This window comes from Schistocerca piceifrons, chromosome 2 (genome assembly GCF_021461385.2).
Source record: "Schistocerca piceifrons isolate TAMUIC-IGC-003096 chromosome 2, iqSchPice1.1, whole genome shotgun sequence".
Classification (NCBI taxonomy): domain Eukaryota; kingdom Metazoa; phylum Arthropoda; class Insecta; order Orthoptera; family Acrididae; genus Schistocerca; species Schistocerca piceifrons.
Window position 1 is genome coordinate 573,651,527 of NC_060139.1, and position 25,009 is coordinate 573,676,535.

At 44.5% G+C, this 25,009-nt stretch overlaps 1 protein-coding gene across 1 annotated transcript in view; it reads right to left on the reverse strand.

Annotated features, from left to right (window-relative positions):
* Positions 1–25,009, reverse strand: part of LOC124777165 (SET domain-containing protein SmydA-8) — a 240,848-nt gene that overhangs the window by 106,248 nt on the left and 109,591 nt on the right. Inside the window, exon 3 of the mRNA XM_047252472.1 lies at positions 14,135–14,584. Within this exon, the coding sequence (XP_047108428.1) occupies positions 14,135–14,584 (450 nt within the window). The remainder of the gene's footprint in view (positions 1–14,134; positions 14,585–25,009) is intronic.

The following is a 25,009-nucleotide window of genomic DNA, read 5'->3' on the forward strand; positions in this document are numbered from 1 at the left end:
TCGCAAAGTTTAGACAGGCTATTAATAATATTATTATTATTATTATAAATATTTTTGCTCCAAATGAGATTCTCGGCGGCAAGGTTGCAGTTTTCATCACTTTTTAAACACCATTATTATTAGTAGTATTGTCATTTAAATTATAATCGTTACTGTTATCAATAAAAATATTGTTTACTCCTAAATAGACTCTCGGTGGTATAGTAGATCTGTCTCTCTATTACGCTGAGAAATGAGCATTCGCACTCTCTTTAACTCGGTGACTGTCTCACAAGCAATGTTGTTCGGCATATTTCTCTTTCACATAGGTTTCCTCGTTCAGTGTTTCTCTGTCGCGCCGCACTCTCATACTCTACTACTGAAAATTAAAAGAGTGACAACCCTAAGATTTCCCTTGTTTTCCTAACCCGTCCCCATACCACATCGTCTTCATAATTACATAAGGAAACTTGATGATGGCAATTTATTCACAGATGCTTACCAGTTTCCTCCTGGCAACCTTTCATTATTGCTTGGAAAAAGGTAGGCAACTTTACTTTGGCGTTTCATTTACATCTTTTTCTCTTGATTGATGATACATTTTTTAAGAAACTGTATGAGACTAACTATCGGAAAAAGCCATTAAGTGATTTTTTAATTAAAAATAGCTGTGGAGAGATATGGGACGACAATCCTGGCACTTTTTTCTTATCTTTAACTTACACCGTACACAATATACATTTTATTAGGAAACTCGATGAGAGAAGGTTTGAGTTAAGTCGAGATCTAAAGACTACGTTTGGCGAAGTTGTGCAAAGAACTCCTGACCTCTGAATTAAGAATGTGACGCATAAATTTATGAGGAAACACAGCCCAATAGCTAGCATACCCCACCATCAGTAATTTACAAAGATAAACCGAGACTTTATGAAAGTAGAATGGCTTGGTGGAGAACTAACAACGTAGAGCGATATCCCCTACTGCTCCAAATGACATCGACAACATATGCACAGTTCTATGAAAAGAAATGTTCTTTCGCTCCGGTCTGAAAAGAACAGTCGATGTCATCGCTCATATGGACCAGAAGAGGTGTGTCGTACGCTTCTTCCGCGCGACATGAGCATACAACGGAGGGTGAAGAAAAACGTTCATAAGCGCAGTCTGATCTGCCTATTACACGCGCATGTTCTTTACGTTACCGTAGTTTAATACATATCAGCAGCCTTTCACTGACAGGCGAGAGACAAGATCAATTAGTCTTCAGTCTTGTATTAGCAAGGAAATACAAGATCCGAACACTGGATGCTTTTATATGCACTAGCGTTTCCGGCTTCGATGTCTTTTGGACTAACAATGTCTCACGACAGCACTTTAATGTCCGACAAATCGCAGGCTGGCAAAGCAAAGTCGTGCTTCGGTAGATTAGTTAGACGCCGACACGGGAGCTCAGTGTGTTCGGTCAGAGGATTAGCTGCACTCTGTATATAAGACTGAGTGAACGGATCAACGATGAACCTCGACGGGTGTCAGGGGACGTCCGCCTCGAACAAATGCAACGAAAAATAAAAATAACGAACAAAATGAGATAAAAGAAGGTTGGTAGAGCACTTGCCCGCGGAAAGTAAAGGTCCCGGCTTGTAGCCCCAGTCCAGCACACAGTTTTAATTTTTCCCAGGAAGTTTCGTATCAGCGCACACTCTGCTGCAGAGTGAAAATTTCATTCTGGAAACATCCCCCAGGCTGTGGCTAAGCCATGTCTCCACAATATCCTTTCTTCCAGGAGTGCTAGTTCCGCAAGGTTCGCAGCAAAGCTTCTGTGAAGTTCGGAAGGTAGGAGGTGAAGTTCTGGCGATAAGCAAAGGTCTCGCGTTCGATTCCCGGTCCGGCACACAGTTTTAATCTCCCAGGAAATTTCAAAGCAAACAAGATTCCACGGAAGAAACTACATTATTCGTCACTTTAGCAAAAGTTATTCACGGCGAAGCCCCCTCTATCCGTCAGCCTTTAACGTAACGCAGGGCTAAAACTGAAAATTATGTGTATGTCACTGAAACACTTCCACTGTCTTAGGAAGAACAGCAGATAGTGGCCCGCATAACATAACCCATACCTCATCTTTTCTCTCACGAAATACATAGCCTACCCCACCAAGGGTTGTAAAATAGCCAATAAACGATGTCTATTGGGTCTGCACATCGAATCATTCACTAGGAAAAGCATAATTTAACGAAGTCACCAGACAGTCCCAGCGGAATGGCTCCGGAGCGAAATATTTTACCAGTCTATCTAAATAAACTCTAAAATTCTATAAACACTCCAGAACAACGTGAAATAATTCGGCTTGGGAAAATGTGTGGGACGTTCGTTCAAGAATTCTCTCTTAAATTACTAATGTGAGACGAGTTTCAGTGCCATATTCTTCAGTCCGCTAACGAGGTAGACCTTTTGGTTATTATAAAGCACAAGAGGCTTATAGCATTAGTTTAAAGAAGAGCTGCAATGTTTTGTTTGATTTCGACAGAGATAATAAACCGATGTTTAGTATTCAGTCGTGCCCTTTGCAGAAGTGGAATCCTACTTAACCTTCTCTGATAGGCAACAACTGACCTGCTATCCTCTGGCAAAAGAGAAGGGTAATGACAATGTCACTGTCAGAGTGTCGAGCACAGGTCAACCAGACGAGCTCTATATTAGGCTCCCGAGAAAGATAATGTTGTTACAGTACTAGGAATGTTTCGAACGCTCATTCGACAAACACTACCGACCAACTGCATCGATCTTAACTAAAATAAGACAAAATATTTGCACAGTTGTTTTGGAGATTGTATTACACAACCTCAGAGTGGACTAGAGTGTTTCCGCATTGAGGAACTTCTTCTCATGCTTCACACTTTGTAAGATGTACGATATACACGCACAGATAAGTGTGATCTTCCTGATAGGCGTACAGATCGCAAGTTATCATTGCTAGACGCTGCACTGTTTAAAATCGCACATTACGTCGTCATTCCCTCTCGCCGAATACATTTTTCATGTTTGCTTGTGAATGGAAGCAAGTAGTACCATAATCCCAAAATTATGCAATTCTATATTGCATGCTGTACCACAGAAAGTGACGAGCGTGACTCTTCCACGAACTTGACTTTTGAACACTCGTTTAAGATAACCCACTGCAGTAACCGTGGAAGACAGAAAACAGCGACGAATCCCCGTGGTTACAAAATGTTTTAGACGTGTAGGAGCACCACCCTATCAGGAACACTGAAGCCCATGGGCCATTAAATGCATCCTGAAGCGCGTTAATAAATTTCGGGAGTGCTGTCACAAATAAAATTAAAGAGTATTAGTAAATTTCTAGTTGTACATGTGACTTGTACATTCATTTTAATTGTATGTAATAAAATATTTTGAAAGTAAGAGTAAATAGATGAGAGAGCCGAAAATCATCGCTAATTTTCTCTTATACTTTCCCGGAGAAGGTGAAGAGTTGTTAGTATCTTGATGTGCCACGGGTTTTCACGTAAATTGGTGCTGCGAAGAAATTTTTGTCCTATGATAAATGTCGTTCAGAAATAAAACGTATGAGGTTTGCCGATGACATTACAGTTCCGTCAGATACAGCAAAGGATATGGAAGAGCAGTTGGACGGAATGGACAGCGTCTTGAAAGGAGGATATAAAATGAACATCAACAATAGAAAAACAAAGATAATGGAATTTTGTCGAATTAAATCAGGTGATGGTGAAGGAATTAGGTTAGGTAACGAGACACTTAATAAAAGTAGTAGATGAGTTTTATTATTTGGGCAGAAAAATAACTGATGATGACCGAAGTAGAGACGATATAAATGCATAGTGGCAATGCCAAGAAAAACGTTTCTGAAGAAGATAAATTCATTAACATTGAATGTAGATTTAAGTGTTAGGAATCTTTTTTGGAAGTATTCGTATGGATTATAGTTATGTATGGAAGACACACTCTCAGACATCAAGGGACCACCAATTTAGCACTGGAGGAAGGAGAGAAGTGTGCGTCTGTGTGGGTGGGGGAGGGGGGACCGGAAAGGGGGGGGGATATTGAGTAAAACCACGAAATGAATACAATTAGCAGATTTAGGAGGATGTATGTTGCAGTAGTTATTCTGAGACGAAGAGGATTGCACGAGATAGAGGCCTGAAGACCAAAACAACTACGTGTCGTTGATCTTTCTGTAATATTTATTCAGTTAAAGCGAGAGATGAACATAGATTAAACAGTAGTACTTCGCGTTTTAAGTAAGATGCAAGGAACTGCTCACGATGTCCTGAAGTTTACGCCCTTTTGCTGTTCTAACAACATTTAAGGCTTTATCACGTAAAGCAGTCGTTACGCTCCTCAGTTAGGCACTTGCTTCGAAAATATTTTTGCCTCTAAATTCACGGGCTGAAAAGACTTGACAAGTAGCAGAAGGGTATTTTAAACATCCATGAATTAGTGTAATTAAACCCTCTACATTCCACCAAATGTAACAAAACCGAAAAAGGTCTCCCTACCCATGTTCTTTTACATTTAACAATCCGTACGCTGCATTTACTACGTATGACCTTTTGTAGGGAGCCAAATGCCAGACAACCAATATTTATGTGCAACTGCTCAATATTGTTAGAGTAGATAGCAGACTTCTAGAAAATTTGTAACGACGAAAGGAATGACAGTACTGCTATGTACAATGCCCGATAAATCTCCTTGCGTGGCTGCTGATAAGGTAAACCTACGTTGTTACGTAAGATGGTTATCTGTCGCAGCGCGTGTACGCCCACGTAACAGTCTGCGGGTGTTGGCCACTCCGAGATAGGCGCTCTTCCAGCGGTTGGGCTATTCAAATCTCTAAGAGATCCCTTCCACGTCCCATGCTCTTCTGCAAACAAGTGTCTGAAATCAGCGTTTCCTTTTCCTAAATCCACTAGAGTTTCAGTGTACCAGTAAGTTGAGAGTTACGTAGATCATTTTGTTCTTAACGCAATTTCTGAAACAGGAACATGTGGGGAATGTACATAATTGAAATCACCTGAATAACGTGCGTCAACTAACGCAGCACTGGTTGTCTCACTCTCGAAAGTTGACTGACAATTTGTTTGTTATACAGAAACGTTAGCAGCATTCAACTACTGCTACTGAATACTTTTTTAAGCGTCAATTTTAGACCTTTAGAATAATGCAAATTTGGGATGCGACTTTTTACTCTCAAAATACCACGGGTCGCCATACGTTCATTCCAACTCAGCTCATTCTTATAATCCGCAGCTCATGGTCCAGCGGCTAGCGTTGCTAGCTTTGTATCATGAGGTCCCGGGTTCGTTTCCTGGCCGAGTTAGAGATTTTCTCCGCCCGGGGACTGGGTTTTTGAGTGCACTCATCATTTCATTATCATTCGACAAAGTGGCGTGACTGGACTTTGAAAAGACTGGGAATTTTTACGGGCGCTGATAACCGCGCAGCTGAGAGCCCCAAAAACCAAACATCATCATTCTCTCAGCTTCACTCTCATTGTCCATCCTTATTTTTCATACGACATTGCAGTGGTTTTGTTGTTAAGAACAACTGTGGAATGTTCCTTCGAATAGGCATGCATGTCCGAAGGAACGCTGCATAATTTTTCTTAACAACACAGGCACTACAATATCACATTTATCCGCCGATATCAGGCAGCGACTTTCAATCAAAATGTCTTCCCCGTTTACGGAAATTGCATTATGGGTGTACTAGTAAAGGCTTTGACGCAGGAACGACGACATATGGAAGTTTGGATCTGACCGTGAATCGTGCTCGAAAAGCCAAAGCGGTTAAGGCGGCCGCTCGCGTAAAGGGGGAAATCCGGGTTCGAGCCCCGGTCTGACATGAATTTTCCGTGTCGTCATGCCCTTATACGGCCGACTGTTGTTCATACATTTCATGATTCTGATATAAGACACTTGTGGTCTATGTAGCCGGGAAACAGCCTTAAATAGACCTACAAAAGCCATCTAAACTTCCGGCCTAGTCGGTAATATATTTCAGTTTTTATTTCGTTAACAGTAGTTTAATATTTACCGTGAAGGTGGTGAAAGAAAAAAGATTTTTGTACATGTTATGCAAAAATTACTTTGGTTAGAACCCGATCTAAACTTATACAAGAACAGTAACTTTGTCTAAAGAAGGCCAGAGAAGCAAAGCGGTTTTAATTGCTAATTTTACGCTTTCATGATTAATAAAATTTTGTTATAAAATTTACATAAAAGTCAGTTTTACAATTTATCAGTGCAAGAACAAAATGTGTTACGTACTCAAGGACGATTTTAGTGAGAAAAGGGCGTGAGCTTTGGAAGGTTAAGAACGAGCAAGCCAGTAGCGTATGAGGGAGAGAAGATGTTTATTCGAAATTTCGCGCGGCGCGCGTAAGGCCGTCGACACACGGAACGTGCATCCTAACGTGAATATTGAGCGTGTTGAGTTTCTGTTGTCACAGCGCCGAAGACGCATGCTGGGGAGTCTTACCGAACGTGTAGAGCAATATCAAGCATGACAGATATTCTGAACGTGCGTTTGGACGTATACCAGTGAGATGGAAGAACGCCACATTCGTCACATTCACGCCGTCTCTTTGAAGCTCTATCCAGTATGTTTTCCGTTTCAAAGCACCAGTAAGCTGATCGTCCGAAAAACCCTTCGTTTGTCCTTACGATTTGTTGTGATAAAATGATGTGGAACGTTATATTGGTGATTAAATAATTTTGAAACTGGAACTTGGCGTTATGAAAGTATAACGTTTCAAGGCAAATTAACATCGAAGATCCATCAAAAACATATTTTTCTTGGTACGATTTATTGTAATTAAATGTCAGTAAATAACATCCGTCCGGTTAATGACTTCGGAACATGGTAATGTATAAGACAAGGTCACATCTCAAGTTCAGTGTAGCGTAATGATTAGAGACATAGCCACAAAATAATGCGTGATATGTGGCAGGTTCGTCTTTCATAATTTCCAAATGTTTTACTCTCCTCGCGTTTTCTAAAGTGTTTCGAGACTTTCTTATTAATTTAGTACAACTTTATTCTGTAATATTCCGTGTGTGTAGATATAAATGCGCTCTCTCTCAGGAGTGCGTATGTTCGATTGTCTTTATATACAAGAGCGCTTGAAACAGGAGACTTTGCACTTTCTTCTTTAGTCTTGTATTTTACATGTTGGGGGGGGGGGGGGGTTGTTTGGGAAGGAGACCAGACAGCGAGGTCATCGGTCTCATCGGATTAGGGAAGGACTGGGAAGGAAGTCGGCCGTGCCCTTTCAAAGGAACCATCCCGACATTTGCCTGGAGCGATTTAGGGAAATCACGGAAAACCTAAATCAGGATGGCCGGACGCGGGATTGAACCGTCGTCCTCCCGAATGCGAGTCCAGTGTTTAACCACTACGCCACCTCGCTCGGTTTTTACATGTTCTAAAGGTTCTGTTGAATAGAAACGGCGACCATACAAGAATGATCTTAAGGTTTTACCTTACGGTTGTTAATTTGTATAGCACTATTTTTAATTGAATTGTCCTTATTGATTGTATGTGGAACTTTCCTTTTTGCTTTATAACCTGTTCAGGGATGTAGTAATTTTTATTTATGTACAGCATACACAGAAAAACATGACAAGCACATGAGCAAGAGAAGAAAGTGTTTTTTAATAGAGTGTTTTTTGATAAACAAAGTGTGTGATTTGTGAGCCAGATACAGCCTACAGCTGCCGGTGGATGGCGAGGCGACCAAGTACACCACGCTGAGACACACGTACCGCTTGTACAAGCCGCATCGTTCCTGAGCGTTCAGCACCGTGTTCAACTCGGCACGCTCAAAGTTGACATTAGAATGCACGGTCCGTGTGGCGTCGGCTAAAGTATTAGGTTCGACTGCATTTGTAGGCCAATGTGACACTGAATGATTGTTTCCCTGCTTGACAGACCACAAGTGTCAAATATCGTTCGTCTCCACTTTCCCACACCACTGTGGTACGTTGTGTGCAGTTATCGTTTACACGGTATGTACATATACCGTCGACTCTAGATAATTTGGCACTCTATAACTTGTAACTCTCAATAATCTGAAATTTTTTCCCGAACCCTTAAAAACATTCGATAAACTGAAGGAAAATCAATGTGTTTTGGTTCTCTCGGAAATTTGATACTGTAGTTGCGATTAGCATCTCGCTAAGACTTAACAGTTTGAAGTCAGGGCTCCCGCACTCTTTACAATTTAAAGTCCATTTCTCGTACTTCTGTGATTCCCATTACAGGCTCAGACCACCTGTCGTTTGTGTCTCCCGCCCGTGCCCCATTCTGTCTGCACTTTGCTTTCGTACTGTATTGTAGTTGTAGCTAATCTCTGTTTCTTCAAACTGTGAAACGCCATGAATGCTAGAAAGAACAAGAGTGTTTCAGTTATTGAAGAAAAGCTTATTATTGAAGCTGTGGATAGTGGAGTTTCGAAAAAAGATGTTGCAAAACAATTCGCTATTTTACTCTCCACGTTATCGATTATTTTTAAAAATACAGATCGTGTCACCGCAGGTTTCTCATGCGCAGGAAGGGAAAGGTCGCATCAGGGCGCATTTCCCCATCTTGAGGAGTGGAAGCTCAAGCTGATAAATCAGTGCAGAGGGCAAAACGTTACCGTGGGCTCTTTCATGCTGAAGAGACTGAAGGATTTGATGCAAGTGAGGGATGCCTCTCAAATTAAAAAGAAAAAAAAGCCACGCCATCACGTTAGAAAACCCTGCGGAGAGAATGCCAGTAAAGACAATTCCCTTTGTACTGAGTGAATTGATCAACTGAAACAGCTCCCGAATGGCTACGACCCAAGCAACATATCCAACACAGACTAAACGGGTCTTCCTTATCGCAACCCAGCAGTCAGAGGCGAAAAGTCTCATGGAGGAAAACTGAGCAAGGACAGAACAGTTGTCCTTCTAGCCTTTAACATGGACGGGTCTCAGAAGTTGAAACAATTCATAGCAGGACAAACGGCGAAATCACGCTGTTTCTAGGAAAAATGTCATCAGTCCTACCACTCTTTATAATTGCTTCAGAAAGTATGAGTTTACAATGCAGAGAAAAAATGTGGAACAGCCATTAGGGTCCCAAGAATTAACGAATTCAGTCCTGCCGGTCTCCATGATGGGAACTTCTACCCACTCCCGTGAGTTAACCTTTGAGGATTTCGCTCGTGTACACCAGCAGTAGCCAACCTCGTCCCTACCATCCACCACTGGTGGGCGTTCCAGCTTTCACGGTGGGCGGTAGGCGGTAGTGCTTTAAAAACATTTTCATTAGGTTTTCGAAAAACTTTGACATAAATATTTGGCATGTAATTATTATCATATGCTTTAACTAGCTTATATCAGTGAAGTTAGTTCCCCAGTTTATGATCCATCATTACTGTGGAACTGGAGGGCGGTTAGAATATTTTACTACTAAGAGAGACACAAAAGTGGGCGGTAGATAAAAAAGGTTGACTACCCCTGATGTAGACAATGACAACGGTGTCCACGGTGTTCTAACCGATGCTGAACTGTTGGACTGTCAGGATGAGGGCGAGGAAGGTAACGAAGAGTAACCGCCAACTTGTCACATTGAGCGAGGCAATGTCATCTGCCCACACACTATGTTCCTAACCCCTCAGAATGGAAACGAATAATAATTTCTTCTCAGCTCTCATCACCATCGAAAATTCGCTGGACAGTGCTAGATGGAAGTCTCTCTCTCAAAATAAAATTAGCGATTAATTTTCAAAATGATGTGTAATATTTTCATTGGTATGTTTTCCATGTATTATATGTAAGAACCATACTTGTCGATACGCATGCGACAGCATGCGCTACCAAATGTGTTCCTAAGCGCCGCGCATAAAAACGGGCTTTTTCTGGGGCTCGGACCTCAGATCCTAATGGTGATAGCAAGGTAGGTCAAGTGTACTGGATAACCCCTGGGCTAGGGACCTTTTGTATACCCACCAGAAGGATCATTTTATTGTAACTATCCTACAAGCACAGGGTCAATGTTTGAATATTACACATTTCCTCCTACTTAGGAAAATGGAGCAAATCGGTTGGTTGTTTTTTTTTCCTTCTTTTTTGCATCGTATGTTGTGTTTGGTGCACCGTAAGGGGCTTATGGAGACGCCGTTTAGTTCATGGGTGGTTCCTGATAAAACCCGAAAAACATGTGTTTTGGGTACCAAAAACGAGCCGCGGATTCCAAGACAGCTATGTCCAGCAAATGGCTAAAATTCTTGCAATATATTTCTAAGATACCGATCTGGAAGAGGCTTGAGAATTTTCTTGATATCTTTATCCGTTTCCGAGATACAGAACTAATGATACTGTACTTGATAAATAAGACGTGTACGTAAAATCCGCTGTGAGACGACACATAAATGATAAATTTAACGGTATATTATCTAGGCATTTATCTAGAAGCGTCACCTTCCCGTTTTGAAAAATCTTTGTCCGTTATCGAGAGTCACCCCAAAAACATCGCTTTTGGTTACCAAAGCAGAGCAAAAGATTGCAAGAGGGATAACACGCATTAAATATAAGTAATTTTTACAATATATTCGTAAGATACCGACCTCGGAGAACCTTGAAAATTTTCTTAATATATTCATTCATTTCCGAGATACGGAGGTTCGAGGTTATCTTACCTGTAGTCTTAAAATACGCACGTAAAATCCGGCGTGACGCGAAAACATAGTATATAAAGTGATGTAGCACGGAGAAGTATGCTCCAGAGTGTCTTTGTTATCGTCAGAAGAGCTCTGGGTACCCGATGTTGTACTACTGAACCACATGCAGAATTTTTGTACACGTTAAGTCCTGTCTGAAGTGTAAAATTAGTTTTGTGTTATTTCAGTTTGACGAACTGAACTATGAAAATTTTATATGAAGATGACTGTGTAGCTTTTCTAGAATAAATGATAATTAATTGAAACCCTCAGCTGCCGACAGGTTTTGTTGATATATTTAGATGGGGACAGTTGAAATTTTTTGCCCCAACCAGGACTCGAACCCGGGGTCTCCTGCTTACATGGCAGACGCTCTGTCCATCTTTTTTCTTTTCTATATCGTTCCTTGAATTTGTTCGGGGCGGACGTCCGATGACACCCGTTCAGGTTCTTTGTTGATACGTTCATTCAGTTTTTTTTTATTACGGAGGGCAGCTAACTCTCTGACCGAGCACGCTCAGATACCTTGTCGGCAAAAAAATGGTTCAAATGGCTCTAAGCACCATGGGACTTAACAGCTGAGGTCATCAGTACCCTCGAACTTAAACTACTTAAACCTAACTAACCTAAGGACATCTCACACATCCATGACCGAGGCAGGATTCGAACTTGCGACCGTAGCAGCAGCGCGGTTCTGGACTGAAGCCCCTAGAACCGCTCGGCCACCGCGGCCGGCGCTGAGCCGTCGAGGACACAGATGAAGAGCGCGACTGCAGGGACTTATCCCTTGCACGCCTACCGTGAGACCCACATTTCCAACTGTCCACAATCTCATACGTAATGTTCCTAATTACATATGTAGATTGTGGACAGTTGGGAATGTGGGTCTCACGGGAAGCGTGCAAGGGATAAGTCTCTGCACTCGCGCTGTTCATCTGTGTCCTCGGTGGCTGAGATGGATAGAGTGTCAGCCATGTGAGCAGGAGATCCTGGGTTCGAGTCCTGGTTGGGGCACACATTTTCAAGTGTCCACATCGAGGTATATCAAGAACACCTGTCGGCAGCTGAGGGTTTCAAATAATTATCATTTATGAAAATTTTACTGACCCATAAAGTTCTTTTCGTATGATTGACCGTGCTCTGCTGTAGCAGGCGAAAGAAGGGAACCAGCGGAGAAATGCTCCTACCAGAGCACAAGACAGCCTAATACGCTCCTGTTTTTAGAATACTCTTACTGAAAAGTGGGGTAGCAAGAGCCTCATTCTACCTTCCTCAGCGCCTTTAAATATTCCCCAAAAATGTTGGCATGCGAACACATTCGCGCTTTTTTGTGCTGAGAGAGGAGGAGACAGCGTCAGTGGGAAAGACACAAAAAAGTTATAAATGCTGCAAAGAACGAAGGAGACAATGGCAGTGTGAGAGAAAGAAGGGGACTCAGTAACGGTGGAAGACAGTTGAGACTGACAGAACACTGCTAGCAAAAAAGTGAAAGAGAAGTGCGAGTGGCAGAGGAATAAAGAGAAGGAGAAAGAGGAATTTGGTGAGAGCCAGTGATAATGAGAGAAAGAGCGTGTGGCAATGACAACGAGCAGGAGAGAAGTAGTGATTGTGAGAAGCGACAGCAGCAGTGGGAAGGAACGGATGAGATAGTAACACCGAGAGAGAGCAAGAGGAAGATAGCGACAGTGACAGAAGACTGTAGAAATAGGACAGAACGAAGAAAACTGTGGCTGTGAGAGAGGAGACGGTGACAGACACAAAGAGATAATAGCAATAAGTTGATCTGAATGAGTTGGTGAGGATGCACAAGTGGGAGTGGATGGGTATCAGCGACTTACAATGATGGACTTCTGGGTGTGAGCGAGTTGCAGTTAGGGGTGCTTGTGGGAGTGAGAGGTAAGTTGCACGTTAAAGAAACCGCAAATACGTTCGCATGGCAAAATTCTTGGGAAAATTTTTAAAGGTGCTGAGGAAGGTGGAATGAGGCAGTTGGTACTCCACTTTTCAGTTAGAGTCTTTTATATAAACAGGAACATGTTCGAGCTCTTTTGCGCTGGTTTAGAGGATATCCCTCCTGAGAGCTTTTTTTTCTTTCTTTTCTTGTCCGCAGCTCGTGGTCGTGCGGTAGCGTTCTCGGTTCCCGTGCCCGGGTTCGATTGCCGGCGGGGTCGGGGGTTTTCTCTGCCTCGTGATGACTGGGTGTTGAGTGATGTCCTTAGGTTAGTTAGGTTTAAGTAGTTCTAAGTTCGTCCCATAGTGCTCAGAGCCATTTGAACCAAGCCATTCTTTCTTTTCTTTTGCTTGTGCCTTTTTTCCCGCGGATACGCAGGGTCGGCATGGTTAATCGGATGTGGCAATGTTAGCTGAAGGGGTGGCCGGATGCCGTTCCTGCCGCCACCCCGTGCTCCCCGGGAAGGAATTAACGTACCCCAACTGTCGGTGACTAGTGTAATCCATGGAATAGTACGAAAGTGTTCAGATGTCTGCGAGACGTGTAACTAAGGCGAGACATGGGGACCAGCCCGGTATTCACCGAGGGGGATGTGGAAAACCGCCTAAAAACTAAATCCAGGCTGGCCTGCACACCGGCCCTTGGCGGTAATCCGCCGAGCGGATTCGATCCGGGGCCGGTGCGCCTACTCGAGTCCAGGAAGCAGCGCGTTAGCGCGCTCGGATAACCTGGCGTGTCAATATCTCTCCTGAGAGCGTGAGGCGCATTTTCTCTGGTGTTTCGGCAGATACTTGCAATTCTGTTTTGTAGTGTCTAGGTGATGTAGGCCCAAACAAACACTGCCTGTTACGTCTTTCATGCGATGCCTACTATCAACAGAAAGCATCCGTTTGTGTCCCATTAAAAATAAAATGATTTTTAAAACGGAATTTTACCTGTTAATTCAATAGAGCGCTCCAAAATTAGTCTAGTGAGGGATTCATTTTGTTGGTATGTATAAACAGGAACAGTAAAACACAAAGAATAAACAGTACTCCAGCAGCGACAGCACTGCCATCATCTGTGCTGACTGCTACCGCCACGCAGCCGCGCTGCTCAGTCACTTTTGGAGTACTGCTTATTCTTCGTATTGTACTGTCCCTGTTTATACATATCGATAGAATGAATATCGCAGCATACTAATTTGGGAGCGTTCTATTGAATGGGCGTATAAAATTCTGTCTTAAGAATTATTTTGTCCGTAGCGTGATGACCAGTATCTATTTGGACCGACTCCAGCAACAACAAAATTGCTAAACACCAAAGGAAGTGCGCCTGACGAGTCTTAGAACAGACAACCGGTATGTATGTATTACTTTGTACTTTATTGAAGTAAAGATGAGAGTAGATACGTATACACCACAATTTACTTTCAATCAAACTCTCGTTTATTTGCACATTTTCATCCGTTCCTCTCGGTCATTGGAATTGGCGGTAATCACCTGTCTGCGAGCCCGCAGCGGTCCCGCAGGAAGGAGACGACGTTGACCTGGTTGGAGTGCCAGCCGGGCGTGTCGCGGCGGCGGTCGTTATGCGCCTGCATGGGCGCCACCTCCCGCTGCCAGCGCGCCGGGTCTCGCTCCTTGGCGAGCAGCGCGCGCAGCGGCAGGATGCACTCGAGCTGCGGGCAGCTGTCGGCGGGGTCCTCGACGGGCGCGAGGCGCACGCCGGCGCGCGAGAACTCGGCGCACTCCGCCTGCGCGTGGGCGGCCGCCGCCTCGCAGTCCGGCCCGCAGACGGGCCAGCCGCAGCGCGAGCACAGCGTCGAGCCGTCGTTGTAGGCGTAGCAGCCGAGGCAGCACAGCATGCTGTCCACCTTGGGCCCCACCGCCACCGGCAGCTCCGTCAGCACCTCGGCGCCCGGCTCCAGGTCGCGCGTCGCCACGGCGTACCTGCGGCCACGTGTCAGCCTTCACACTACAACACGTCTCTGCTCTTCCACGACCACAAATCACACCGTACAAAGAGCTCAGTAAAATTTGATATCGCATATACAGAACAACAGCGATGATGGGGTGAATGAATCACTAAGGAGATTCCTAAAGCAAAGAGTCTGCCAGACAAATGAAGCTAAGCTTCCAGAACACATGGTCACATGTCAATGTAACTCACTCCACATGTACATAATGGGCGAGTATGTAAATTATTGCAACTGTAATTCTCTCCGACAGCTAGAACGATCACGAGAGTGCATTAGCGTTGTTCCTAATCAGTGTTGTTACCAGATCTGGTAGGTTCTTCAGGTTCTACAAGGGGAAGGAACAACCTCAGTTGCTGAATTACCACAGTGAAAGATTGTTGTTGTCGTTGTCTTCAGTCCTGAGACTGGTTTGATGCAGCTCTCCATGCTACTCTATCCTGTGCAAGCCTCTTCATCTCCCAGTACTTACTGCAACCTACATCCTTCTGAATCTGCTTAGTGTATTCATCTCTTGGTCTCCCTCTACGGTTTTTACCCTCCATGCTGCCCTCCAGTCCTAAATTGGTGATACCTTGATGCCTCAGAACATGTCCTACCAACCGATCCCTTCTTCTAGTCAAGTTCTGCCACAAACTCCTCTTCTCCCCAATTCCATTCAATACCTCCTCATTAGTTATGTGATCTACCCATCTAATCTTCAGCATTCTTTTGTAGCACCACATTTCGAAAGCTTCTATTCTCTTCTTGTCTAAACTATTTATCGTCCATGTTTCACTTCCATACATGGCAACACTCCATACAAATACTTTCAGAAACAAATTCCTGACACTTAAATCTATACCCGATGTTAACAAATTCCTCTTCGTCAGAAACGCTTTCCTTACCATTGCCAGTCTACATTTTATATCCTCTCTACTTCCATTATCATCAGTTATTTTGCTCCCCAAATAGCAAAACTCCTTTACTACTATAAGTGTCTCCTTTCCTAATCTAATTCCCTCAGCATCACCCGACTTAATTCGACTACATTCCATTATCCTCGTTTTGCTTTTGTTGATATTCATCTTATACCCTCCTTTCAAGACACTGTCCATTCCGTTCAACTGCTCTTCCAAGTCCTTTGCTGTCTCTGACAGAATTACAATGTCATCGGCGAACCTCAAAGTTTTTATTTCTTCTCCATGGATTTTAATACTTACTCCAAACTTTTCTTTCGTTTCCTTTACTGCTTGCTCAATATACAGATCGAATAACATCGGGGATAGGGGTACAACCCTGTCTCACTCCCTTCCCAACCACTGCTTCCCTTTAATACCCCTCGACTCTTATAACTGCCATCTGCTTTCTGTACAAATTGTGAATAGCCTTTCGCTCCCTGTATTTTACCCCTGCCACCTTCAGAATTTGAAAGAGAGTATTCCAGTCAACATGGTCAAAAGCTTTCTCTAAGTCTACAAATGCTAGAAACGTAGGTTTGCCTTTCCTTAATCTTTCTTCTAAGATAAGTCGTAGGGTCAGTATTGCCTCACGTGTTCCAACATTTCAACGGAATCCAAACTGATCTTCCCCGAGGTCGGCTTCTATCAGTTTTTTCCATTCGTCTGTAAAGGATTCGCGTTAGTTTTTTGCAGCCGTGACTTAGTAAACTGATAGTTCGGTAATTTTCACATCTGTCAACACCTGCTTTCTTTGGGATTGGAATTATTATAGTTTTCTTGAAGTCTGAGGGTATATGGCCTGCCTCATACATCTTGCTCACCAGAAGGCAGAGTATTGTTAGGACTGGCTCTCCCAAGGCTGTCAGTAGTTCTAATGGAATGTTGTCTACTCCGGAGGCCTTATTTCGACTCAGGTCTTTCAGTGCTCTGTCAAACTTTTCACGCAGTATCATATCTCCCATTTCATCTTCATCTACATCCTCTTCCATTTCCATAATATTGTCTTGAAGTACATCGCCCTTGTATAGACCCTCTATATACTCTTTCCACCTTTCTGCTTTCCCTTCTTTGCTTAGAACTGGGTTTCCATCAAAGCTCTTGATATTCATGCAAGTGGTTCTCCTTTCTCCAAAGGTCTCTTTAATTTTCCTGTAGGCAGTATCTATCTTACCCGTAGTGAGACAAGCCTCTACATCCTTACATTTGTCCTCTAGTCATCCCTGCTTAGCCATTTTGCACTTCCCGTCGATTTCATTTTTGAGACGTTTGTATTCCTTTCTGCCTGCTTTATTTACTGCATTTTTATATTTTCTCCTTTCATTAATTAAATTCAATATTTCTTCTGTTATCTAAGGATTTCTACTAGTCCTCGTCTTTTTACCTACTTGATCCTCTGCTGCCTTCACTACTTCATCCCTCAGAGCTACCCATTCTTCTTCTACTGTATTTCTTTCCCCCATTCCTGTCAATTGTTCCCTTATGCTCTCCCTGAAACCTTGTACAATCTCTGGTTCTTTCAGTTTATCCAGGTCCCATCTCCTTAAATTCCCACCTTCTTGCAGTTTCTTCAGTTTTAATCCAGTGTTACTACTGGCGCTATATTGCCAGTACATAGGACGTGCACCATCTCAGATCAAGACAGTCAAGACAGGACTCGGAATACCCCAGAGCGGTGTTCCATAAAAACAGTTACTCGAAATTTCAAATCCGGAGCGCTCTACGACTTGCCACTACAGTACAACCTGTGAACTTGTGAAGACGGACGAAGTTACGGAGTAAGAGGCAGCCACAGCTTTTATACGGTACACTGGAGCGCTATCAGGAAAAATCCACCTAAAGTAAAAACTACCTTCTGCCCACCCAATAAAACTGGAGCATTCCTGGGGAGCGTTAAAGATGATTCCTATTTGCGGAAAGTATACTAGACTTCGTGTCAGTACGGCAAGACATATATTGGACAACCAACGCACGCCATCAAAGATCGTTGCTGAGAACACCAGCGGCACACTCGACTAATGTATCCTAACAAATCGGCGGTCGGTGATGTAATACGGATGCATCAAGATCTTAGCACAAACTTCTGAATACGGGGACAGCGTCTTTAGAGAACCCATCAAGATACGCGCAAGGACCAATCGCCAGCCACAGCCATCGACGCTGTTGCGCGCTCTCCGGCGCAGACTGCATACGGACCAGCTCACCGGGCAGGGGATAAACACTGAAGTGGCAAAAATCATGGGATACCGATAAGTACATATAGAGCTGGTGGTAGGACAATACTCAGGTGATTCATGTGAAGAGGTGTCCGATGTGGCTGTGGCCACACGACGGGGGTTAACAGGCTTAGAGCGCGGAACTATACTTGGAGCTAGACGCATGGAACATAAGCACTGGTTGTGCCGGTTGAGGAAATTATAGACATTATAAAAAACAACTTGCGTGAGCATGAAAAAATATCTAAGGCGGAAACAAACGAATTTACAGGACCGTTAAAATTGGTTTTATCATTCAATTACTTTATTTTAAATAGCAACTTTTACGTACTAGAAAACGGTTTATCAATGGGTTGTGCATTAGCAGAGCGGATAGCGGAAACGTTTTTGAACGCGTTCGAAACTGATTTTTAAAGAAGAATGCTCGGTACACAGATTAATTACTTATGTACAGAAGAAATGTCGATGACATAATGTTTCAACGATGCGAGCACGAAATTAATAAACTGGCGAATGATCTTCAAAAGATGCATAATATGTATTTACAGTAGAACATGAGCAACAGAGAATTTTAAATTATCTTGATCTGAGATCAAGGGCAAGAACAGAAGCTAGAGGTAGAAATATGGAGGAAACCTGGGATTTCGAACTTGTCGTGGGTCTTCCGTGTGGCAGCGCTGGCGAACACTCGCTTTCAGGTGGCGTTATCACCTGCTCTTCACTATGATGAGCATCGAAAGTAGTTCTACCCGTCAAAGCTTTGCGAGTATCGAGCGGGTCTTCAGTTTCCTTGAATGAGGAACCCACACCATCGATCTGCGTCTCAGGACTGTATAAGGGCTTCATATGGATGACATGGATGAAGTTTGTGCGCTTTTGTCTAGTTGATAAACCTCGTACGTGACGCCCGACAAACCTCGAAGGATACGATACAGTCCAGGAAAGCACTGTAGCAACTTTTTCGATAGTCCCACTTTCGGCGCACTAGTTCTTCCGGGTTGAATCTCACCGTTATTATAGCGCTGTCGGCCCTTCTCCTGAGCTCCCAGGATCCGTATGTGATTCAGCTGTCTTGCATCTTCGATCCTGATGATGAGGTGTTTCACATAGTTATCGTGTGCATCGTCCTGTTGAAACGAAAACAATGTATCCATTATCGTCTTGGGGTCACGACTGTGGAGCAGAAAGAACGGTGTGAGGCGTATGGTGTTTTGTTTCGCCGTGTTGTAGGCGAATGTCACGCCCGGCAGTACTGTGTCTCAATTTCTCTATTTGACATCAACAACGCCGATAGCAACTTTGCCAAACTCTTACTACAGCGTTCTGTGAGACAGATGTTGTCATCCTGTGGCTGATGTCACAACTTGAAATTACTTCTGATTCACTATATGATCAAAAGTATCCGGACAACCCCAAAAACATACGATTTTCGTATTAGGTGCATTGTGCTGCCGTCTACTGCCAGGTACTCCATATCAGCGACCTCGGTACTCATTAGACATCATAGAGACCAGAATGGAGCGCTCCGCGGAACGCACGGACTTCGAACGTGGTCAGCTCATTGGGTGTCACTTGTGTCATACGTCTGTACGCGAGATTTCCACACTTCTAAACATCCCTAGGCCTACTGTTTCCGATGTGATAGTAAAGTGGATACGTGAAGGAACAAGTACAGCACAAAAGTGTACAGGCCGACCTCGTCTGTTGACTGATGGAGACCGCCGACAGTTGAAGAGGCTCGTGTAATCGGCAGATATCTATTCAGACCATCACACAGGAATTCCAAACTGCATCAGGATTCACTGCAAGCACTATGAGAGTTAGGTGGGAGGCGAGAAAACTTGGCTGCTACGGTCGCAGATTCGAATCCTGCCTCGGGCATGGATGTGTGTGATGTCCTTAGGTTCGTTAGGTTTAAGTAGTTCTATGTCTAGGCGACTGATGACGTCAAAGTCCCATAGTGCTTAGAGCCATTTGAACCATTTGAGAAAAGTTGGATTTCATGGTCGAGCGGCTACACATAAGCCACACATCACGCCGGTAAATGCCAAACGACGCCTCGTTTGGTGTAAGGAGCGTAAACATTGGACGACTGAACAGTGGAAAAACGTTGTGTGGAGTGACGAATCACAGTACACAATGAGGCGATCCGATGGCAGAGGGTGGGTGTGGCGAATGCCCAGCGAAAATCATCTGCCAGCGTGTGTAGTGCCAACACTAAAATTCAGAGGCGGTGTTGATATGGCGTGGTCGTGTTTTTTATGGAGGGGTCTTGCAACCCTTGCTGTTTTGCGTGGCACTATCACAGCACAGACCTACTACATAGATGTTTTAAGTACCTTCTTGCTTCCCACTCTTGAAGAGCAATTCGGTGACGGCGACTGCATCTTTCAACACGATCGAGCACCTGTTCATAATGCACGGCCTGTGGCGGAGTGGTTACACGACAATAACATCCCTGAAACGGACTGGCCTGCACAGAGTCCTCACTTGAATCCTGCAGAACACCTTTGGGATGTTTTGGAACGCCGACTTCGTGCCAGGCCTCACCGACTGACATCGAGCTCTCCTCGGTGCAGCACCCCGTGAAGAATGGGCTGCCATTCCCCAAGAAACCTTCCAGCACATGATTGAACGTATGCCTGCGAGAGTGGAAGCTATCATCAAGGCTAAGGGTGAGCCAACACCATACTGAATTCCAGCATTACCGATGGAGGGCATCAGAAACTTGTAAGTCATTTTCAGCCAGGCGCCCGGATACTTTTGATCACATAGTGTAGTAGTCTCGAACGGGAAGACTTTTCCATGATCACACGTCATCACCGCGCTGTGACTGTGCTTCAAAATGATTTCTTCTACAAGGAAACGCGAAAGAACTTGCCCCCCTTCTAACAGCCGTGTACCGCAAGTCTCTAGAGGAACGGAAGGTTCCAAATGATTGGAAAAGAGCACAGGTAGTCCCAGTCTTCAAGAAGGGTCGTCAAGCAGATGCGCAAAACTATAGACCTGTATCTCTAAAGTCGATCTGTTGTAGAATTTTAGAACACGTTTTTTGCTCGCGTATCATGTCGTTTTTGGAAATACAGAATCTACTCTGTAGGAATCATCATGGATTCCGGAAACAGCGATCGTGTGAGACTCAACTCGCTTTATTTGTTCATGAGACCCAGAAAATATTAGACACAGGCTCCCAGGTAGATGCTATTTTCCTTGACTTCCGGAAGGCGTTCGATACAGTTCCGCACTATCGCCTGATAAACAAAGTAAGAGCCTACGGAATATCAGACCAGCTGTGTGGCTGGATTGAAGAGTTTTTAGCAAACAGAACACAGCATGTGAGAGACGTCTACAGACGTTAAGGTAACCTCTGGCGTGCCACAGGGGAGTGTTATGGGACCATTGCTTTTCACAATATATATAAATGATCTAGTAGATAGTGTCGGAAGTTCCATGCGGCTTTTCGCGGATGATGCTGTAGTATACCGAGAAGTTGCAGCATTAGAAAATCGTAGCGAAATGCAGGAAGATCTGCAGCGGATAGGCACTTGGTGCAGGAAGTGGCAACTGACCCTCAACATAGATAAATGTTATGTATTGCGAATACATAGAAAGAAGGATCCTTTATTGTATGATTATATGATAGCGGAACAAACACTGGTAGCAGTTACTTCCATAAAATATCTGGGAGTATGCGTGCGGAACGATTTGATGTGGAATGATCACATAAAGTTAATTGTTGGTAAGGCGGGTACCAGGTTGAGATTCATTGGGAGAGTCCTTATAAAATGTAGTCCATCAACAAAGGAGATGGCTTACAAAACACTCGTTCGACCTATACTTGAGTATTGCTCATCAGTGTGGGATCCGTACCAGATCGGGTTGACGGAGGAGATAGAGAAGATCCAAAGAAGAGCGGCGCGTTTCGTCACAGGGTTATTTGGTAACGGTGATAGCGTTACGGAGATGTTTAATAAACTCAAGTGGCAGACTCTGCAAGAGAGGCGCTCTGCATCGCGGTGTAGCTTGCTCGCCAGGTTTCGAGAGGGTGCGTTTCTGGATGAGATATCGAATATATTGCTTCCCCCTACTTATACCTCCCGAGGAGGTCACGAATGTAAAATTAGAGAGCCCGCGCACGGAGGCTTTCAGACATTCGTTCTTCCCGCGAACCATATGCGACTGGAACAGAAAAGGGAGGTAATTACAGTGGCACGTAAAGTGCCCTCCGCCACACACCGTTGGGTGGCTTGCGGAGTATAAATGTAGATGCAGATGTAGAACGTTGCAGTTCTAGAGCTTCAGCAGTTGGCACAGCCTCTGTGGCAGCGTAACAAGTGAAGCAGTCATTGCAAACCATTATCTATCGATTCCCGTCTGTCGACTTTGAGAACCTCCACAACGGTGCTGCTGCAGGTGGAACTTGTGCCAGATGCAGTCTATAACGGATCGATAGAGGCCTGGACAGTGATGCCCTACGTTAGATTCTGTCTAGAACCATCAGGAATTCTAGGTGACCAGATGCTGCAGCATCGTTGAAAACTTGAAGCTAGCTGGGTGTAGCTGAGATAGGGCGACAAACAACTACTTCAGCTCCACTGGATCATATTTCCTCTTATACTATGTTCCGTTTATAAATGGAATTTTCCTTAGCTTGTTTCCTCATTCTTCAATGATTCCACGGTTTTTAGCAATTCTGGATATTCCCTCTATTCGGCAGCAGTGCCATTAAATGCAGCAGTGACTAAGATTTCGTCCACGTTGCTGTGTTCCCCAGGATTCCTTGATAGGCAGTCGGCGTCTTTGTGCTTGCGTCCGTTTCTGTACACCGCTGTGACGTCGTACTCAGTGCCCACCTCACCATCGACCCGACCGATCATTCAGGCTAACCAGCCAACATAAATAAGGTTGTCCGTCACAATAGTGAATGGTTTGCCAAATGCACACATCAAAAAAGTTCTGCATCACCTCAGTTCCGGAACCTGCACAGGAAATTGGAATAGAGATCAACATAAACATCATGTACGCCCTTTTCATTGCTTATGAAAACCACACATTGCATGTAGTACCACCATACAGCGGGACCTTCAGAGTTGGTGGTCCAGATTGCGGTACACAACGGTACCTCTAATACCTAGTAACACGTCCTCTTGCATTGATTCATGCCTGTATTCGTCATGGCATACTATCCACAACTTCATCAAGACAATGTTGATCCAGATTGTCCCACTCCTCAACGGTGATTCGGCGTAGATCCCTCAGAGTGGTAGGTGGGTCATGTCGTCCATAAAGAGCTCTTTTCAATCAATCCCAGGCATGTTCGATAGGGATCATGTGTGGAGAACATGCTAGCCACTCTAGTCGAGCGATGTCGTTACCCAGAAGAAAGTCATTCACAAGATGTTCACGATGGGGGCGCGAATTTTCGTCCATGAAGACGAATGCCTCGCCAATATGCTGCCGATATGGTTGCACTATCGGTCGGAGGATGGCATTCAGGTATCGTAAAGCCGTTACGGTGCCTTCGAAGACCACCTGCGGCGTACATCGGCCCCACGTACTGCCGCCCCAAAACAGCAGGGAACCTCCACCTTGCTGTATTTGCTGGACTGTGTCTAAGGTGTTCAGCCTGACCGGGTTGCCCCGAAACACGCCTCCGACGATTGTCTGGTTGAAGGCAGAGGTGACACTTATCGGTGAAGAGAACGTGATGCCAATCCTGAGCGGTCCATTCAGCATGTTGTTAGGCCCATCTGTACCGCGCTGCATGGTGTCGTGGCTGCAAAGATGGACGCCGGGAGTGAAGTTGCGCATCATGCAGCCTATTTCGCAAAGTTTGAGTCGTAACACGACGTCCCATGGGTGCACGAAAAGCATTATTCAACTTGGTAGCGTTGCTGTCAGGGTTCCTCCGAGCCATAATCCGAAGGTAGTGGTCATCCACTGGAGCAGTAGTCCTTCGGCGGCCTGAGTGAGGCATGTCATCGACAGTTCCTGTCTCTCTGTATCTCCTCCATGTCCGAACAACATCGCTTTGGTTCACTCCGAGACGCCTGGACATTTTCCTTGTTGAGGGCCCTTCCTGGCACAAAGTAACAATGCGGACGCTATCGAACCGCGGCATTGACCGTCTAGGCGTGGTTGAAATACAGACAACACGAGCCGTGCGACTTCTTCCTGGTGGAATGACTGGAACTGATCGGCTGTCGGACCTCCTTTCGTCTAATAGGCGCTGCTCATGCATGGTTGTTTACATCTTTGGGCGGGTTTAGTGAAATCTCTGAACAGTCAAAGGGAATGTGTCTGTGATACAATATCCATAGTCAACGTCTGTCTCCAGGAGTTCTGAGAACCAGGGTGATGCAAAACTTTTTTTGGTGCGTGTAAATGCGGCCGCGGCTTATTGATGGCCCAAACAACTGCAAGGGACTCTTTCTCGGTTGTGCAGTATTTCATAACGGACTTGGAAAGTACTCTGGAAGCATAAGCTATCACCTTTTCGGCCGCTTCCTAAATTTTTAGTATAACTGTCCTATTCCCTAACCACTAACGTCTGTGTGACGTTCTGTCTCGACATGCTCGTCACGCAATTCTGGACGTGGAGTTGTCCGCGACTCCTTAAGGGCAAGTAAATATTTTTCTTGCACCTCATTCCAGGAAGTTTTAGCGTCTCTCTGGATTAGTTTTTGCAAGGGACGTGCCTTTTTACGGAAGTGCTCTATGAATCACAGACAGTACGAGCAAAATCCGGGCAAACGTGTCACATCACAAATGTGCCGAGCAGGCGGAAAATCGGGTATTGTTCTTATTTTGTTTGGGTCGGGACGGACACCACCATGATTTGCATTGCTTTGGCGACGAAGAGGCACTCTTTCGGATTGAGGTAGAGGCCTACAGTCTGAACACACTACAACAGTCATGTAGGCGGCTAATATGTTCTTTAAATGTCTTTAAAGGGACGACGATGTCATCGATGTAGCAACGTCCATTTAAGGTGCCGGAGCGGGTTGTCCATCATGGGCTCAAAGGTGGCTGGAGTGTTATACAGTCCAGACGACTTAATTTTAAACTCATAGAGGCCATGAAGTGTTATGAAAGAAATATTTTCCTGGTCAGCGTAGTCAGCCTCGATTTGACAGTACCCTGTCTGCAGTTCCATATATCAGAAATACTTTTCTCCAGTCAAAGAGTCTACAGCCTCATCAGTGCGCAGCAGTGAGTAGACATATTTTTTTTCGAGATCTTGTT